Source organism: Procambarus clarkii, chromosome 53 (genome assembly GCF_040958095.1).
Source record: "Procambarus clarkii isolate CNS0578487 chromosome 53, FALCON_Pclarkii_2.0, whole genome shotgun sequence".
In the NCBI taxonomy this organism is placed as follows: domain Eukaryota; kingdom Metazoa; phylum Arthropoda; class Malacostraca; order Decapoda; family Cambaridae; genus Procambarus; species Procambarus clarkii.
In genome coordinates this window covers 17,848,097-17,863,212 of record NC_091202.1, presented here as the reverse complement: position 1 = coordinate 17,863,212, position 15,116 = coordinate 17,848,097, and the positions used below count along the sequence as shown (strand labels likewise).

The window sequence follows — 15,116 nt, the reverse complement described above, 5'->3', positions numbered from 1 at the left end:
ACTTATTAGACCGTCATGCTTTTCTTCATAGATTATATTATAATCAACAGGTAGTATCACAGAGGGTCCATGAAGTTAAGCATAAAGATGAACTAGCAAGTGACCCAGAAATGGTAGCCCTTATATTGGCAGTGGCAGACGTCCTCGACCCAAGGAGAACATTCCACGAACACAAAATCATACCAACTGTCCAAGGTCAGAACCTCTTAATTCTTCTCTTAATTGTACGTACAATTTTGACAAGGACTTTATATTACAATATACTTAATCACGATGTGTATAAATTTCTGAAATTGTTTGACACGCATGGTTCCATAACTATAAAACTGCTATCAGACCTAAACTGAAATATGCTGTAACAATTATACTGATAGTAAAGAATTTGAATATTAGAAGTTCAGTTGCTTTTACAGTAGCACTATCATTAGTAAATTAAATGTCTGAATGTTATGACCAAACCCCAGAACATCCATAAGGAAACTGCATGGTATTGTTGCAGGTTAGGAAAACAAGCTCACCGAGACCTATAAGGAGACTGCATGGGTTGATGCAGGCTAGGATAACAATCCTTTGAGACCTGTAAGGAGACTGCATTGTGTTGATGCGATCTTGGATAACAATCCCCCAGAGACCTATAAGGAAACTGCATTGTGTTGTTTTAGGCTTGGATAACAAGCCCTTGGAGACCTATAAGAGACTGCATGGTATTGATGCAGGTCCCTGGAAAGGTCAACAGGTTAACCCTGGATGCAGGCTAGGATAACAGGCCCCTGGAGACCTTTAAGGAGACTGCATGGTGTTGATGTAGGCTAGGATAACAGGCTCCTGGAGACCTATAAGGAGACTGCATAGTGTTGATGCAGGCTATGATAACAGGCCCCTGGAGATCTATAAGGAGACTGCATGGTATTGATGCAGGCTAGGATAACAAGCCCTGGAGACCTATAAGGAGACTGCATGGTGTTGATGAAGGGTTGGATAACAAGCCCCTTAGATCTATAAGGAGACTGCATAATGCTGATGCATGATAGGATAACAGACCCCCCTGGAAGCATATAAGGACACTGCATGTTGTTGATGAAGTCTAGGATAACCGGCCCCAGGAGACCTATAAGAACACCGCACGTTGTTGATGCAAGCTAAGATAACAGGCCGCTGGAGATCTATAAGGACTCAGCATGTTGTTGATCCAGACTAGGAAAATAAGTCAACAGAGGCCCAAAGGAATACTGCATGGCAATAATGTCGGAAGACATGGATATGAGAACATTTGGAAGGATATATCAATATAATGCACGTGTAACCTGCCTTTTGACACTATTGTAGCATTAATACTGGAAAATATGTCTGCAACATTAAAACTTCTGTTTGATTTTAGGCGCAGTTTTCTCAATTCCTATATCAACGTAAGATGTGCATTTTAAAACAGCAGAGACTCAATTACTGATGATGATATATTTTGTTCTAGATTTATGGTAGTAAGGAAATTAAACCTCAAATTTTATTTTATAGTTCAGTTGTCACATTCATCAACGCATATCTGTCTTACTGTTTAATATCAACATAAATGAAATTAACATTGACAAACATTAATTCATGTGGGAATTTTAATGGAAAAATCAGCTTTTATTAATGCATTAATATAATGTGAAGCTTTTGCCCTGAATTGTTTCAAATACTATATATTACTTAAAAGATGCATAAAATATTAAGGGATTTAAATGTTCAAATAATGAGATTAAATGATATTCGATCCTATTTAATTGACTGCATTTTCTTACATCTGTTACATTATTCTGTTATCATTAAGGATTAAGATACTTGAAAACATAATTTCTGACGGAACTGTATTTTTTACAGACAAGTGTAATTCACGAAGTGAAGAAGATCAAACTATTACTTTATCCCAACTTTTGGCCGTTAATGTAATAATCAGGGCAGATATTGTCCCATCAATCACAAGTGTAATTGCTCCCTCTATAAATGATCATGAAACATCAAAAACCTTGTCTAGTGTCTTGAATCAAGATCGGTCTGGTTTAAGCAAGGCTGCCCAGTCTCAAGATTTTGTACAACGTCAGCCAAAAGAAGTTTCTCTATCACTTCGGGAGGTACTTAGCCTGGTTGTTCTTATTAAATCAATTGAAGATGAAGTGATAGCACAAAATTCCAATGATAGCCGCATCTTGATTCAAGATGATGTAAACTCTCCATCCAGCTCTCGAACCATCCCTCATCCATGACTTACCACTACGATGCATCATAGGAAGTTTGCACCTCTGCTAGAACGCAGCTTCGACAAACGGTTATCTAAGAAAATAACACTTCACACACCAATTCGTCGACTCAAGGAAGAAAAAACATGAAGCAGCTTTAGAAGAACTATTTTGCAATTATTCAGATGTCGAAGAGTCAAAAGAATAGGAAGAACTTGAGAAGAGGAAGAGGAAAAAAACAGAAAGCCGTATGGTATGAAAACATTTGGAGGTGGCAACCAGTAAGGATTTCAGTGCCTTATGGGGTCTTCTCTTAGAACTAACAATTTCTATTGGCAATCTGTAAGTGTTCCCTATGTTACATCACAAAGTCGAGTTTTCTTTGGGATATTTGTCCTACCATAATTAAAATCCTTTATGGTAGGACAACTGATTGTACTGATAGTTGAATACTTTCTCTGATATATTTCAGTAGTGCATTTATGCTTAACTGTTAAAAGGAAATTTTCTGTTTAGTGAAGTTCTGTATGCTGAAAATGGACTACCATTATTTTTACAATCTGTGTTTTTTCACACGAATATCTTGATATATGTGTAGTGACAAGAATAACGTTTAATATCGATGCCCTACAACAATGTCCATTATCAATATATTGATGACTGCCCTACATCAATATCAATGATGACTGCCCTATCAATATCATTGATGACTGCCCTGCATCAATATCAATGATGACTGACCTACATCAATATCAGTGATGACTGACCTACATCAATATCAGTGATGACTGACCTACATCAATATCAGTGATGACTGACCTACATCAATATCAGTGATGACTGACCTACATCAATATCAGTGATGACTGACCTACATCAATATCAGTGATGACTGACCTACATCAATATCAATAATTTATGACCTACATCATGAGGGCAGACTGTCTGTTTATCTATTTGTCTGTCTGTTTCTCGGTCTGTCTGTCTGTCGGTCTGTCTGTCTGTTTGAAGGTTGGAGGTCAGATTCTTGTTGCTATTCTAACCCAACTTTGCAGGAGGAATGGTCTGCAACATAAGACAAACATAGACTGGCCGTGGTTGCCAGAATTCAAGAGGGAACATCTTGCCAGGGTCACATTTTTACCCAATGACAATTTTTGATAGAGCCTGCTGGCATCACCTGGCTAAATATTTAAAAAGCAAAAATACCAAAACAAATTTATTTTCTTTTACTATTATACACTAGTATTCACTGATCTCAGGAAAATTAACAAAATATTTATGCTATTCATACTTTGGCCATAGCAGCATAAACCTGATGATCCTCCAACAGCTTCAAAGACTCTCTCAATATCTTGAGAAAACCTTTTTTCTTTTTCTCTAAGCAAACGAGTGGCTATTATATATTTTTTTATTGCAAAGCATTAGGCTACTCCCATCGCCGGACCACTCACACACACACCAATTGCACACTATTATATTATTTGTATTCTATAGAGTGATAGAGAGAGATAATCAGAGAAAAGACAGAAAAGCAGACAGAAAGGCATGCAGTGACCGACAGACATACAGAGAGGCATATGGAGACAGACAGACAAACAGGCATACAGAGGAAGACATTCAAACAGCTAACGATGCAAACAGAAATAGAGATGGACAGAGATAAACAGACAGAAACACGTGGGCCTCCAGATAATGGCCCACAGACCACATGGGGGGAGGGAGAGAGAGAGAGAGAGAGAGAGAGAGAGAGAGAGAGAGAGAGAGAGAGAGAGAGAGAGAGAGAGAGAGAGAGAGAGGGAGAGAGAGGTTATCTTGAAGTTATCTTGAGATGATTTCGGGGCTTTAGTGTCCCCGCGGCCCGGTCCTCGACCAGGCCTCCAACCCCAGGAAGCAGCCCGTGACAGCTGACTAACACCCAGGTACCTATTTTACTGCTAGGTAACAGGGGCATAGGGTGAAAGAAACTCTGCCCATTGTTTCTCGCCGGCGCCCGGGATCGAACCCGGGACCACAGGATCACAAGCCCAGTGTGCTGTCCGCTCGGCCGACCGGCTCCCTAGAGAGAGAGAGAGAGAGAGAGAGAGAGAGAGAGAGAGAGAGAGAGAGAGAGAGAGAGACAGAGAGAGAGAGACAGAGAGAGACAGAGAGAGAGAGAGACAGAGAGAGACAGAGACAGAGAGAGACAGAGAGAGAGAGAGACAGAGAGAGAGAGAGACAGAGAGACAGAGAGAGAGAGAGACAGAGAGAGAGAGAGACAGAGAGAGAGAGAGACAGAGACAGAAAGAGAGAGAGACAGAGAGAGAGAGAGACAGAGAGAGAGAGAGACAGAGAGAGAGAGAGAGAGACAGAGAGAGAGAGAGACAGAGAGAGAGAGACAGAGAGAGAGAGACAGAGAGAGAGAGACAGAGAGAGACAGAGAGAGAGAGACAGAGACAGAGAGAGAGACAGACAGAGAGAGAGAGAGACAGAGAGAGACAGAGAGAGAGAGACAGAGAGAGAGAGACAGAGACAGAGAGAGAGAGAGACAGAGAGAGAGAGAGACAGAGAGAGAGAGAGAGAGAGACAGAGAGAGAGAGAGAGAGAGAGAGACAGAGAGAGAGAGAGACAGAGAGAGAGAGACAGAGAGAGAGAGAGACAGAGAGAGAGAGAGACAGAGAGAGAGAGACAGAGAGAGACAGAGAGAGAGAGACAGAGACAGAGAGACAGAGACAGAGAGACAGAGACAGAGACAGAGAGAGAGAGAGAGAGAGAGAGAGAGAGAGAGAGAGAGAGAGAGAGACAGAGACAGAGACAGAGACAGAGAGAGAGAGAGAGAGAGGAAGACAAACCAAAAACAGAGACACAGAAAAGAACACCCAGAGATAGAGACAGAGAAATACAAGGACAGAGGTTATACAAGGACAACAATAATATTTACTAATCAAATAAAATGTATACTATATTCTGAAACATTGTATATGACTAAAGTAAACTCTCAGAGAATATTCGAGAACTGGTATACATCTCACTGGGCGGTAATGTAATTGTCAAGTCAGATGTTGTCCTATCAATCACAGGCACATTAATGTAAATATAATTGTTGAATATGAAGTAAATAAAATGTTATCAATCCGTTTAGGAAAATAATTAACGATAATGGTTTCAATGTTCTATGTACTAACAAGTAACAATGACTAGACTAGATCTTAATTTATATTTCTTTGTTCTTAAGTTAATTAGGAGGATCTCAAACAGATCTCTTGTTAAGAAATTATTTGTTATGGTCTGTTTCGTATAATTTAAATTCCGAAATCAGACTGTCAACAGAGTTTTCTTCACAAATTAGTTACCCAATTTCATCTAGTACAGACTTCCATGGAAATGTTTTTACACTTGGCTCTTATTTCAAATTTAAGAACAGCCTTCCTTCTCCTTTACTTTCCAGTATCGAATACCTCTGCACCTTTTCGAGTTGTAATGCTAGATATATCTGAAGTTCCGCTAGGAATTTAGAATAAGGAAGTTCGAACATAACTGTGTATGACACACAGAAATCCCAATAGCGTGATGCATCAAATGAATAAATCCAGAAGGGCCGTGACAAGGGTTCGAACCTACGTCCGAGAGCATTCCAGACGCTGCCTTAATCGACTGCGCTACGACAAGGTTAAAATAATTGTTGTAGCTTTTAACCATGTCGTAGCGCAGTTAATTAAGGCAGCGTCTGGAGTCACTGCATATAAATGAGCTCAGTCCTCAGTTCTGATTCACGTGAATCAGGCGAAGAGATTCACAGTGAGAGGGGTGTGTAACCTGGAGCTCCGATTGTGCTATCATAGTAATAATGGAAGATGTAGTGAAGGAACTGATGAAACTATGAGGAGCGCTGAGGACAGAGTTTGATTCTCTACGGGAGGAACTACGAAAACTGAAACAACGTCAAGAGGAAACATAGGAGATCATTCTTAGAAAGTCTTCGCCTTAGAATGTCGCAAAGGACAAGGGGTCTTAAGAGGACTCTAGCAAGGCCGTCTATCGGTGTCCTAAAAACTTCCAACTCATTCGCCGTGAGTTCCACCTGAGCTGCCGTGGGGTGCAGACGTGTCGTCTGACCGCTCCGGCAGTTTGGGGAGGTTGCAGTTTTCGCCAGCAGGGGGTGGGTGTCTTTACCCTCCCTGCTGTCCCTGCCTGGTGTTGACGTGGCGCTTTTACGATGAGCGGCCATCTTCCCGCTGTTGAGAGGGTAAACTCCGTGGGTTTGGAGTTTACCTGCCGTGCAGGGTATCCTCTCATTGAGCAGGTCATGTGTGACGTGCTACATGTCCCGGTCGAGGAGGTCTACGGCGTTGAGCTGGTGACTACTCGCCGGGTGATCATCAAGTTTGTGGGTGAGGAGGCGTACCGTGGATTTCTCCGGCGGTACGAGGGCCGTACCTTGAAGTTGTTGGATGGCACTGGTTCTGTGGCCAAATCTGATCGGAGTGGTGCCGTGACGTATGTGAGCGTCCATGGGGCCCCCATGGAATTCCCCGAGTCCCTTCTCCGGCGTTTCTTCCAGAGATTTGGCTCCGTCGTCAGTGTGAGGATGCGCAAGCTGTCTTCTGGAAAATATGCGGGGTTGAAGACGAACATTCGTACCCTCGGGATGCGCCTGAGGTCGGACATTCCATCCTCTGTCCGACTTTTAGGGTACTACGTGCGGGTGTATTATGCCCGGCAACCCCGTACTTGTTTCCGGTGTGGCATGTTGGGGCATCAGGCTGCCGGATGCACTGCGGATCCGGTTGCTCCAGTCAACTTGTTGCGGGAAGAAGATTTCCCACCGCTCCCTCTGGAGGAGGTCTCCGGGGATGATGAGGTGAGCGTTCAGTTAGCGAATGCGGCTCCCCCTACGTCGCCGGACGTTCCTCTGGTTGTTTCAGACTCTCCTCCGGGTCTTGCAGTCCCATCGGATGGTCTACGTGCTCCTGTCACTGTCTCCGCTGCTCCTGAAGGCCTTCCTAGTGATCATTGTGACGCGCCGCCGCCTTCTCCCTCGTCTTCGGCTGCTGCGCCTGGCCCTGTGTTCTCGCCTCGGGTCCCGGATGTGCTGGGTGCTGGGGTGGCTGCGGAGCCTCCTGCTGTGTGTGGGCCAGTTTTCCCTGTGGTAGAGGCTACTGCCGTTCTGCGTCGGGCGTCGGTTCGTCCAGCTGGTGGGACCCGTGTTTTTGGGTCCGCTTCCGGCTCTGACGATCTCCGGCCGGAGCCCAAGCGTTCCAGGCGTTCGTCGTCTGCCTGGGCCGATGTTGGGGAATTCGGTGACTGTGGATCCTTGGGTGTTGACGGTGTGGACCCGGATGTGTCGCTGTCTCCACGGTTGGTGGTGGCAGAGGTTCATGTGCCTGCTGATGCTGGTGCCCAGGTCTCGGGGGTGCCTTCCGTTCCTTCTCCGCCTGGGGATTCTCCACAGTGGGAGGTGGTGGCTCCCGCTCCCAGGGATGGTGTGGTTGCTGGTGCTGGGCGTGGCCTGGTTGTGACATTACGGAAGGATGCGCGCCGCCCTGGTTCCCTGCAGTCGTCTGGTGGTGTGCCCGTGGCCGCTGGTGCCCCGGTGGTGGTGTCCTATGTCCAGCCCCCTCTTGAGAGGGTGTGTGTTGGGGACCTGGGGGACGTGTTGCCGGCGTCGGTGATGCCACCGAGTCACTGGTCGGCGATTGCTGAGTTACTGCTGAATGACGAGCTGGGGGAATTTCATGGTGGGGGTGTTCCCTTGATGTGGGGGATTGTGGCAGTTACTCGCGTCAGGAGTGATACCATTTGGGTCCCCCTGCTTGCGAGTGTTTGTAGCTAGGGTTCCGGATGACATGGTGTCCCCGGTGGGTGTACGAGAGCCTTGGGGTGGTTACGTTGGGAGGCGTTCAATGTGCGTTTCCCCTGGGCTTTGTTCCCGGGCAAGTATGTCCGCTGATTGGCCGGTGTTTTGCAGAGTGTGTATTCTCTTCATGTATTACCTTGTATTACCTTGTTGTATTGTGTTTTCTTTTTAATTTTCCCTTTGTTTATATTTATGATTTGTTTGTGTGTGCATTGTCTTGTGTTATGTTTCATTTTCTAAATTTTGATGTGTTTTGTTGTCGGTCCTTCTGGCCGGTGTTTGTTTTTGTTTCTTTGCTTACATTATTTGCTTGTTTGTTATTGTTTTTGTTCTTTAATTTGTCTTGATGTATGCTGTTCCTCCATTTTTGCTAATTATTGTCCTGTGCTGTCGGTCTGGCCGGTAGCTTCTGTATTTTGTTTTTGTTTTCTCTGATATTTTATTGTATTTATTGTCTTTATCTTGCATGCTTGCATGTAAATAAAAAAAAAAAAAAAAAACTCATTCGCCGTGCTGGAAGCCGAGTGCTGTAGAGAGACTGCAGTTCGTTTGAAAGGCAAGACAACGAAAGGAGCGCCGGTCCCTCAAGCTACTCACAAAGTAAAAGAAGAAGCTAAGGAAATTTTGTTTATGGGAGATTCCCAGGTGAGGCATTGGAAAGAGATTTTTGTGCCAAAGATAGGGGGGAAAAGGTTAAGGGTTTGCTATCCGGGAGCAAGAATTGGTGACATTATTAACAACATGAATGATATTATGGCTGGAAATGGGAACAAACCCATTATTTGTATCAGTGCCGGTGGAAATTATGTAGGACGAGTTAGGAGTGAGGCACTGATATAGAGGTTTAAGACAGCCATAGAATTAGTTAGGAGCGTGGGAAGAATTCCGATCATATGTGGGTTTCTTCCAAGAAAGGGAGTTGGAAATGAATGGTTGTCCAGGGCACTTGGTGTCAATTTCCGACTGGACATATATTGTAAATCAAATGCAATATCATTCATTGATAAATTGGAACAATTCTGTGGAAGAAATGACGTGAATGCTCGCGATGGGATGCATTTATCAAGGGCTGGGGTTGTTGCTGTTGCCAGTTCGTTGGAACCTGAGTGTGAGTTTTTTCTTTCTTTATTTTTGGACAAGTATGTCTCCTGATTTCCTGACTTCTGTGTTTCCTCTTGTCCTGTGTGCCCTTATGGCTGCTTGTTTGCCCTTGTGTAGTTTGTGCCCGTGCCTCCCCCTTTTTTTGGGGAGTAGCAGGTAGTTTGGTGTGAGTTTTTCTTCGTGTATTCATTTTTTGTGTTATTTCTTTGCCCTATGTGTTACATTCGTGCTTAAAGTGTTGTGTTTGTTTGTTATATATTGTGATTTTTTGTGTATTTACATGTTGTTCATAATGTTGTGCACTGTTGTCGGTCCTTCCGGCCGGTGTGATTGTCTTGTTTTGTTTTTTCTTGCTAAATGCTTTATAATATTACTATGTTTTATTGTTTTCTTTGCCGTACTTGCCTGTTTGTACATTATTTACTGTTTTGTCCTGCTATATGTGTCTCATGCCTCCATTGTTACCTTCTCCGGTTGTGTTAATTGTTGTGCTGGGCTGTCGGTCCTTCTGGCCGACGGTTTTTTGTTTGTTGTATATTGTTTCATTTATTGTTTTATTGTATTTATTGTTTTTCCCTTGCATGCTTGCATGTAAAAATAAAAAATAAAAATAAAAAATTACAACAGCTTAATTACAGCGCAATTGACTCCGATCATGACAGATCGGTCAACCCCTTACGTTAATCACACTTAATTAACGACAGTCCCAGTGATGTTAAATGACTTCAATTCTCACGGAATCCTACACAGTACACAACGCATTCCAACAAGGACACAACTTGTCTACAGTTTACACACGGTACAACACAGTACAACACAGTACATCACAGTACATCCTTGCCACTCACGGCAAAACTTGTAAATGACTTCCCCAGTAAAATTATCAACCAATAATTCACAACTTTACCACAACACAACAGTAAAATAAGCGCTGGCCAATATAATAAAATAATTATCAATAACCAAGGAAACCTCCCTATTGCCATTTTCACTGCTGAAAAGGGAATCAATTACAATAGAATTACATACACGGCGCATACAGAAAAATGGAAACAAGTAAATATCCCTTTACTCCACCACTGAAATTGAAATAAGTTTATTGATGTAAAATACACACAAAGGGATGAGGTAGCTCAAGCTATTCTCACCCCATTCAGTACAACGTGTTCATACATATATAGATACACACAGAGACAGAGAACAGACGGACCACTGGGTGCGAAACCAGCTCCAGAGATTAATTACCCAAAACGGAACCAGTGTACTTACATCAATCTCGTTGGCCCGCCATACACACGCACATAGATATGATAGAGCTAGTTGATTGACAGTTGAGAGGCGGGACCAAAGAGTCAAAGCTCAACCCCCGCAAGCACAAATAGGTGAGTACGTCAACCTCAATCCCACTCTGCTGCTGCTGGATTATGAAGGAGGCGTCCTCACTACTTCATACACGTGGTCAGCTAGAGCCCGGGGTCCTAGACCACGGGGTTAGCTCCACACACAGAGACTAGGTGGCGTGGACATGCCGACTGAAGGCAGCCCAGGGATGCGTGCACAACAGATCACACAAAGTTGGAATAGATACCACACCCTCCTTACTGAAGCGGTACAACAGGTACAACGGTACGCGGTGCTACACGGCACACGAGAATGACAGAGTCCTTCACTGTTCACTGCTAATTCCTCGGAATTATAAATTTAAGGTTTCCCCCAACACTGAAACCTTCCCTAGCTCGTCTCACTGCGATACCTTGATGCTAAGGTACGATAGACGGCGGATGTCACTAACACGACATAACAGCCTCACTCAGTCCATTTGCTCTGAGATGGCGTCTCACGATCACGCAGCTTAGATGACAAAACTCACACTGTTAATATCGTTGAATACACCTTCCCGCGATGCCGGATTCTTACGTAAGGCATCCGGAAAGATAGCACAACCATGAGCGTGACTTTAGTGACGTTGCAGGTGGTATTTCCCAGTGCTTGGCCTTAGCACGAGAAAGTACGTGCTTTTCTAGCAACATTTCTGGTAAGAATAATATTTTGGCGCCAAGACGGCTCCGGGTGCCATGCGGAACACCTCAGCATCTTGGCCAATCACGGTTCAGCATTCCTGAGGCCCAAGCGAATGGCTTACCAACCTCACGACGCTACTCCCTCTCTCACGAGGTAGACACGTGATTGGGAGGGTAGCCTACAACCGTCAACCCCCCAAACCTCCTCCTCTACACTTGACTAGTACAAACATTTCCCTGAAATCAACTCCCTCCTGTAATTTCCTTCACAAACCTGATACAGCAATCAGAATGACACGAATGACATTGGCTAGCAAATGTCATGGGCTGTCTAACAACATCCAACACGACTGTAAAGGAGTTATATTACGAAAGTTGAGACACGGTGTACATCACTGGTGCACTATGCAATTTCGTACCTCATCCAGTGCAAGAGAGAGCAGGAAAAATCTGTCTCCTGACACTGAGGTTGAAAGTTTTGTGGGGTTTAAAATGTTGGTAGATAGTGGTATGGAAATTGATATGGAGAATGGAGGCAATAAAAGTATGTGATGGTAGGGGGGGGGGGGGGAATTGGCAAAATGAACAAGGAGAAAAGCCTCAAAATAACAATACACTTAAGGTATATTACACGAACACTAGAAACAAAATAAACGATTTAAATGATCTTGTCTGCACAGAAACAATAGATATTATTGCACTTACCGAAACATAGATGAATGTAGAGAACAGAGAACTATTAGTTGAATATCAAATAAACGAATTTAAACTATTTGTTACAGATAGATATTTTAGACGAGGAGGGGGGATTTCCCATTTATGTTAGGGAAAATATGAAACGTAGTCTGAACGAGGGAATCAAAACTAAGCAACACATAGAAAGTATTTGGCAAGAATTAAATGAAAAAGGTAAAAATCTTATAATACGAGTTATATACAGGCCACCAAACTTAGACAAATTGCAAGCAAAGAATCTATGCGATGAAATATCTGGTAAATCAAGGTCAAACAGTATTTGAGTCATGGGTGACTTCACTTTCAGTAGAATAAACTGGCTTAACAGAACAGGGAATAATGAAATAGAAGATTAGAATTAATTGAAGATTGCTTCCTTAAGCAACACATTAAGGAACCAACACGTGAAAATAATATTTTAGACTTAGTGTTAACCAACAGGTTAATGCAAGTTAATACCATCAAAATAGAAAGGGAGCTAACGAACAGTGATCACAAAGAAATCAAATTTAGCATGGAAGGGAATAGATTTGTAGGATAAAATTTTGTTCAAGTGCCAGATTTTCGAAAAGCTGATTTAAGTGGTCTAAGAAATACTTTGGGTGAAATAGATTAGAAAGTCCTGAGATCTGGAGGTGGACCGGTCTTGGAGCACGACGTGAACCAAGCGATGGGTGATGTAAAAAGGGATTTCTATGTGGGTTCAAAATATAACTTATTTAGAAATATTCTAAGCAAAGCACAGGAACGTAGTATACCATACAAATTGAATATATCGAATAATATTGACCCGAAATTGACAACAAAGAATCTGTAGAACCTTATAGGTAGATAGAGAGCTTGGTACAAAAGGATTAAGAATTGGGAAGTTAGTTTAGAACAAGAATTCCTCCAATTGGTTAGAAATGTTAAAGAGGAGATAAGGAGAGCAAAAATAAACTATGAAATTTGCATAACAGGGCAAGACAAATCCTAAAGTTTTTTTCAGTTAGACCAAACAATGATTAGGGAAAGAATAGGTCCTTTAAAAACTGAGAAAGGTCAGATAACTGATAATGCAGTTTAATGCTGACAATTGTAAGATTTTAAGGTTAGGAAATGATGATAGAGTTACAAGATTCGATATAGATGGTGTTGAGATTGCAAAGTCGGACTGCGAAAGGGATCTGGGAGTTATGATTAGTAAGGATTTAAAACCAAAATATATATGCATAACTGTTCGTAATAAGGCAAATAGAGCACTGGGATTTATTAATCGAAGCGTTACTAATAAGACACCTCGTGTTGTTCTTCAGCTATGTCTTGCTCTGGTTAGGCCCGATATAGATTATGCAATTCAGTTTTAGTTGCCGCACCATTGAATGGATATAAATTCACTAGAACGCATCCAGCGAAGGATTACAACGATAATCCCCCCAAATTAGAAACATGTCATATGAAGAAAGATTGACACAACTTAAATTATATTCTTTAGAAAAGCGATGAATTATGAGTGACATGATAGAGGTGTACAAGTGGATGAATGGTCATAAAAAAGGGGGATATTAATAGGGCATTAAAAGAATAAACTCGACGCAGAACCCGAAAGAATGGGGTATAAATTTGAAAAGTTTAGATTTAGGAAAGACCTGGGGTAAATACTGATTCGGTAATGGGGTTGTTGATTGAAGAACCAATTACTGCATAACGTGGTGAAAGTGGGGTCCCATGATAATTTCAACCGTGGGATTGGGTGGTTAAAATTGGAGCTGTCTCGTATGAGCTAATAGGCCTTCTGCAGTTACCTTTATTCTTATGTTCTTAGGTTAGACATATCTTATGTTGACCAAACATAAGGATTCTTCCAAACGGAAAGATTAGTTAATGATTTGGTGAGTTTGGTTGGAGCTCTGAGAGCAGAGATGGATTCCCTGCAGGAGGAGGTACGACGGCTGAGACTTCGAGAGGAAACGAAGGAGGAGACCAGTGTTGGCGAGACCTCATTGTGGAGAGTAGTGAAAGACAGGGGTCTTAAGAAGACCTTGACAAGGCCGCCTACAGACGCCCTAAGGACGGCAAATTCATTTGCCGTGTTGGAGGACGAGTGCTGTAGTGCGCCTGCAGCGAGGAACGGCGGAGCGCATGCCCCTCAGGCTGCTCAGAAAGTCAGGGCGGTACCGAAGCGAATTTTGGTTGTGGGAGATTCCCAGGTGAGGTATTTAGACAGAACGTTTTGTGCCAGAGATAGGGGGAACAGATTAAGGGTTTGCTATCCGGGAGCTGGAATTGGTGATATTGTTGAAAACATGAATGATATTATGACGGGAAATGGGAACAAACCCATTATTTGTATTAGTGCAGGGGGTAATGATGTTGGGCGAGTTAGGAGTGAGGAACTAATACAGAGATTTAGGGCAGCCATTGAATTAGTTAGGAGCAAGGGAGGAATCCCGATCATATGTGGGATTCTTCCAAGAAAGGGAGTGGGAAATGAATGGATATCGAGGGCAATTGGTGTCAATTGCCGGCTGGAAAGATATTGCAAATCAAATGCAATATCTTTCATAGACAACTGGGAACACTTCTATCGAAGAAATGAAATGTATGCTCGTGATGGGGTGCATCTATCGAGAGCTGGGGTTGTTGCTGTTGCGAACTCGTTGGAACCAGTGGTTAGAGGTGTTTGTTTGGGTTTAAACTGTTAGTAGATAGTGGTATGGGAATTGATTTGGAGGAAAGAGGTAATAAAAGTATGAGTTCGTGGGAGAAAAGAATTAGCAAAATGATCATGGAAAGAAAAGGGCCTCAAAATAACAATTCACTTAGGATATATTATACTAACAGTAGAAGTCTAAGAAATAAAATTAATGAATTAAATGCTCTTGTCTGCACAGAAAAAATAGATATTATTGCACTTACCGAAACGTGGATGAACGTAGAAAATAGAGAACTATTAGCTGAATATCAGATAAATGGATTTAAACTATTTCACACAGATAGATATATTAGACGAGGAGGGGGAGTAGCCATATATGTTAGGGACAATTTGAAATGTAGTCTCAAAGAGGGAATCAAAACTGAGCCACACAGAAACTATTTGGATAGAATTAAACGAAAAAGCAAATAATATTATAATAGGAGTATATATAGGCCACCAAATTTAGACAGAATGGAAGCAAAGCATCTATGGAATGAAATATCTAGAGCATCTAGATCTAACAGTATTTA

General features: G+C 42.5%; 1 protein-coding gene and 1 long non-coding RNA gene across 5 annotated transcripts in view; one reads left to right on the top strand and one right to left on the bottom strand.

The window, feature by feature from the left end:
• Positions 1-15,116, bottom strand: part of LOC138352347 (uncharacterized) — a 237,992-nt gene that overhangs the window by 74,514 nt on the left and 148,362 nt on the right. The window lies entirely within an intron of this gene.
• Positions 1-15,116, top strand: part of LOC123748644 (potassium channel subfamily K member 1) — a 193,779-nt gene that overhangs the window by 75,030 nt on the left and 103,633 nt on the right. Inside the window, exons 7-8 of one of the 3 annotated variants that reach the window (XM_069304729.1) lie at positions 51-195; positions 1,861-9,785. In XM_069304729.1, the coding sequence (XP_069160830.1) occupies positions 51-195; positions 1,861-2,243 (528 nt within the window). In that variant the 3' untranslated portion in view covers positions 2,244-9,785. Of the gene's footprint in view, positions 1-50; positions 196-499; positions 1,765-1,860; positions 9,786-15,116 lie in introns of those variants that run through there. The other 2 variants (XM_069304731.1, XM_069304730.1) reach the window with 2 other exon arrangements.